The sequence below is a fragment of the Colobus angolensis genome, unplaced genomic scaffold (genome assembly GCF_000951035.1).
Source record: "Colobus angolensis palliatus isolate OR3802 unplaced genomic scaffold, Cang.pa_1.0 Scaffold626, whole genome shotgun sequence".
NCBI lineage: Eukaryota > Metazoa > Chordata > Mammalia > Primates > Cercopithecidae > Colobus > Colobus angolensis.
This window is the reverse complement of record NW_012119888.1, coordinates 145,055-149,992: the sequence shown is the minus strand read 5'-3', so window position 1 is coordinate 149,992 and position 4,938 is coordinate 145,055. Positions and strand designations below refer to the sequence as shown.

The 4,938-nt window shown below is 52.0% G+C and overlaps 1 protein-coding gene across 1 annotated transcript in view; it reads left to right on the top strand.

Moving 5' to 3' along the window:
• The window catches only part of P2RX6 (purinergic receptor P2X, ligand gated ion channel, 6), a 17,584-nt gene that overhangs the window by 3,629 nt on the left and 9,017 nt on the right, over positions 1-4,938 (top strand). Inside the window, exons 4-5 of the mRNA XM_011963805.1 lie at positions 4,574-4,649; positions 4,839-4,932. Coding sequence (XP_011819195.1) covers positions 4,574-4,649; positions 4,839-4,932 — 170 coding nt within the window. The remainder of the gene's footprint in view (positions 1-4,573; positions 4,650-4,838; positions 4,933-4,938) is intronic.

Sequence of the window (4,938 nt, the reverse complement as noted above, 5' to 3'; positions counted from 1 at the left end):
AAAAAAAAAAAAAAGGCCTCCCAGCCTGTGGGTGACAGTACCTCGAGCTCTGGGCAGCAGCAGTTCCCATGAGGTGCCCAGACCCTCCTCATCCTGGTCCTGCCTCTGGGTACTCTCCAGGTTGTTACTGTGACACCCAGAGCTGGGCACATGCTCAGGGAGGCTCTAATAGCAAGAGCCAAGCTGGAATATCACCTCTCCTTCTCTGTGCTCAGCCTCTATTAATGTGTCCTGAAGCAGCTTTCATCTTTGTGAGCCAACATAGCACACTCTTGCTCATGGTGAATTCAGGGTTGCGTATGATTTCTGGATAATTTTGTTTTGTTTTGTTTTGTTTTTGAGACAGAGTCTTGCTTTGTCACCCAGGCTGGAGTGAAGTGACGCGATGTCGGCTCACTGCAAGCTCCGCCTCCCAGGTTCACACCATTTTCCTGCCTCAGCCTCCTGAGTAGCTGGTACTACAGGCGCCCGCTACCACGCCCAGATAATTTTTTTTTTTTTGTATTTTTAGTGGAAACGGGGTTTCACCATGTTAGCCAGGATGGTCTCGATCTCCTGACCCCGTGATCCGCCTGCCTCGGCCTCCCAAAGTGCTGGGATTACAGGCATGAGCCCTGATTTCTGGATAGTTTTTACATCAACCATGGCCAAACCAGAGTCCCCCACCTTGTTCTTCTTCGTTTCTGATCCAGAAATACTGATTCTCCCCCTGACATTTCACCTTTACCCCTTGCCTGGAGATGTCCCTGGGATCCTACATCTGTCACAGAGCACGCTCATTCTCTCCAGCTGTGAATTTTGTTTGAACTATTGAGACTCAGGACATAGTCCCAAAAGTTTACTTCCACAGTGACATCTTTCTTTAAACAAGTCCAACATTTACCTGCCTCCTGGGCTGGAGGGTCATTGTGCAGACACCTGTTCCCTGAGCCCTGGTGGTTAGTCCTAGCACAGTTGCTGGAGACATTCCATGTCTGTAGTTGAAAATATGCACAAAGGATTGCTTACTCTTTTTTTTTTTTTTGAGATGGAGTCTCGCTCTTGTCCCCCAGGCTGGAGTTCAATGGCCCGATCTTGGCTCACTGCAGCCTCCGCCTCTCGGGTTCAAGCAATTCTCCTGCTCAGCCTCCTGAGTAGCTGGGATTACAGGTGCCCACCACCACGCCCAGCTAATTTATGTATTTTAAGTACAGACAGGGTTTCACTTTGTTGGCCAGGCTGGTCTTGAACTCCTGGCCTCAGGTGATCTGCCCGCCTCAGCCTCCCAAAGTGCTGGGATTATAGGCATGAGCCTGCCGAGACCAGTTTGGTCGGGGAGACCCTAACCCAGCAGCGCTAGAGAAATTAAAGACACACACAGAAATACAGAGGTGTGGAGTGGGAAATCAGGGGTATCACAGCCTTCAGAGCTGAGAGCCTTAAACAGATTTACCTACATATTTATTGACAGCAAGCCAGTGATAAGCATTGTTTCTGTAGGTTATAGATTAACTAAAAGTATTCCTAATGGGAAACAAAAGGATGGACCAAAATAAAGGGATGGGCTCTGGTGAGTTACCTGCAGCGGGAGCATGTCCTTAAGGCACAGATCGCTCATGCTATTCTTTGTGGTTTAAGAAGCCTTTAAGCGGTTTTCCACCCTGGGTGGACCAGGTGTTCCTTGCCCTCATTCTGGTAAACCCACAGCCTTCCAGCGTGGGCATCACGGCCATCACGAACATGTCACAGTGCTGCAGAGATTTTGTTTATGGCCAGTTTTGGGCCACTTTATGACCAGATTTTGGGGGCCTATTCCCAACATGAGCTACTGCGCCCAGCAGGATGTGCTTACTCTTAGTGAACCCACACAATGCCCTTCCCTTTCTTAATGCTCAGGTGTCTATTTAATATTCAGTTTGTAGACTGTTCTGAAATTTGGCTGGATCTGTGGGTCTGTGTTTTTCAGAATCTGTGCGATTCCTCTTTGTCTGCAAGCACACTTCTGGCTCTTCCTATGAAGCATCAGGGCTGGGTTGTAATTATCAGATCTGACAACCTGGCTTTCCCAGAAAACCAGAGTTCTGCCAGCTCCTCTCGGGATCCTGGCCCCTGATCCTTCCCATACATGCACCGTGCTCCTTTAGTGTCACCTCCCTCAGCAGACACCACTGAGCCTCCCCACTGGGCCAGGGGGCTAGCTATGCTAAATTCACAAAACTCCATCTCCCATACCTCAAGGACCACCTGCGTGGACAGCCCAGCCAAGGTGGCAGGTCCTATGATGGGACAGAGGCTGTAGGTGAGGGACCCAGGGCTGCACTTGAGCAGAATCTTTTTTTTTTTTTTTGAGATGGAGTCTCACTCTGTCACCCAGGCTGGAGTGCAGAGGCATGATCTCAGCTCACTGCAACCTCCACCTCCTGGGTTCAAGCGATTCTCCTGCCTCAGTCGCCCAAGTAGGCGGGACTACAGGCACAAGCCGCCACACTCGGATAATTTTTGTATTTTTAATAGAGACAGGGTTTCACCATGTTGGCCAGGCTGGTCTCGAACTCCTGACCTCAGGTAATCTACCCACCTCGACTTCCCAAAGTGTTGGGATTACAGGCATGAGCCACCGTGTCCGGCTGAGCAGAATCTTAAAAAAGGGTGAGGAGAAGCTGGTGAGCAGGTGGATTTGGCTGGAGCAGGTGTCCACCAGAGGGGGCTTGGTAGGCAAAGGCGCTGAGCTATGTGAGGTGAGGTGCCTTTAGGGCTACCTGCCACTGAGTGGGGCTGAAGTGAATATTTGAACTGGGGTGGGAAGAAGGTAGTTCAGGATTTCAGGGGCCCCTGTAAGCCCCACTATGGAGCCAAACTGTTTTTGTTTGTTTTCTTTTTTTCTTTTCTCTTCTTTTTTTTTGAGACAGGGTCTTGCTCTGTCACCCAGGCTAGAATACAGTGGTGTGATCACAGCTCACTGCCTCCTTGACATCTTGGGCTTAAGCAATTTTTTTGCCTCAGCCTTCTGAGTTGCTGGGACTATATAGGTGGGAGTGACCATACTCAGCTAATTGTTAAACTTTTTTTTTTTTCCTGTAGCGATGAGGTCTTGCTTTGTTGCCCAGGCAGGTCTCGAACTCCTGGGCTCAGGCAATCTGCCCGCCTTGGACTCTCAAAGTGCTAGGATTACAGGCATGAGCCACCGTGCCTGACAGGAGCTAAACTTGATGAGAGGAGCAGAAGAGAGCCACACATGGGCTCAGAGGCAGGGTGCTCAATCTCCTGCACATTGTGGGATGCACCACTTAGGCTGTTGGGGGTAGGTGGATAAGGGTAGGGGGAGACGTGGGGGCCCCATTGGTGGTCACTGTGAGGTCTAGTTGGAGGAGACGGTAGCCCAGCTGGGGTGGAGAGGAGAGGCAGACACAGGACATAGGTAGGGACAAAGAAGCACAGCATGTGGCTCTGCTCCGCCCTCCACCCAATCATGACGGCCCTGTCTTTCAGAAATTCCCACTGCCTCATTGTGGCTTCTCAGAGGCCCTCAGCCTTCCTTGAGCTCCTGGTACTGCTGTTCCTCCTGCTGCCACTGAGCTGAGTGCCTTGGGCAGCAGTGTCCATCCTCAGCTGGGGCAGAACCGTGCCTGGGAGAGTGCCTGATGCTCAAGGGTGCCTTCCTCTCTTGGGTCTGGGACCCCAGAAAGCTCGCCTGTCCTCCCCTTCTGCCAGAGCCCCATAGTCCTGTGCCTCTGTGCAGACATTAATGTCCCCAGGTTACAGAAGAGCGAGCAGAAAGGAGTAGCCTGTGGCCCCTCAGCAAGGGTGTGGGGTCCTGCTTCATTACCCAAGCCCCTGACTCTAGGGCCCTGATCTTTGTCAGTTGTGCCCCCATTCCGGGCATCAAAAACTTACCCTCCCAAGATATATTCACCTTCCCTGATCTGTCCTCCAGATTGGACCAGAGGAGCTAGACCTGGAAGAATCACTTCCGTGTCCACCACGGACAGAACTGTCAGGAGGGAAGGGCAGGGCGCGTTGTCTCACGCCTTTAATCGCAGCACCCTGGAAGGCTGAGACAGAAGGATTGCTTGAGGCCAGGAGTTTAAAACCAGCCTGGTCAACATAGCAAGACTTCATCTCTACAAAAAAAAAAAAACAACTAAAAAATCAGTCAGGCACAGTGGTGTGTGTTTGTAGTTCCAGCTACTGGAAAAACTGAGGTGAGAGGATTGCTTAAGCCCAGGAGGGCGAGGCTATAGTGAGCCACGTTCATATCACTGCACTCCAGCCTGGGCAACAGAGTGAGACTGAATCACTAAAAATAAATTTTTTAAAAAAGGAGGAAAGGGGTCTCCCTTTGTCTTTGAAATACAGCATTGTACCCTCATCTGGCCAGGGCGTTGCTCTGCTCCCTCCTCTGACCACCTCCTTTTATTTGCACCCTCCAGCTTTCCTGTGTGGGCCCAGACTCAGGGTCCTCTGGTGGGGGGGTGGTGAGGAGGTTTAAGGTGGGAAGGGGGCCAGTCCTTCCCACCTTGAACCTCCCTGCCTTTGAGACTGGGAGGGGAGACATCCCCTGTGCCATCGGTGACTGCTCTCTTGCCCACCTCAGCATCCCTCCGTCCCACTGGCTAACTGCTGGGTCGACGAGGACTGCCCCGAAGGGGAGAGAGGCACGCACAGCCACGGTAACTGTGGGCTCTGTCTTCCAGTGCCCCCAGCAGGGTGGGGGCTGGGCTGGGATCCTGGGTGGCTCCTGAGTGCAGGCCCCATTCGCCTCTGTCCCTGCATCTCTCTTTCTGCCAACAACCCCTTGGCTACGCCTTCCCCAGCCCTGTGGAGATTTGAAGGTCTGGAGTTCATCTTTTGTTTTCTAGGCGTGAAAACAGGCCGATGTGTGGTGTTCAATGGGACCCACAGGACCTGTGAGATCTGGAGTTGGTGCCCGGTGGAGAGTAGCATTGTGCCCTCGTAAGT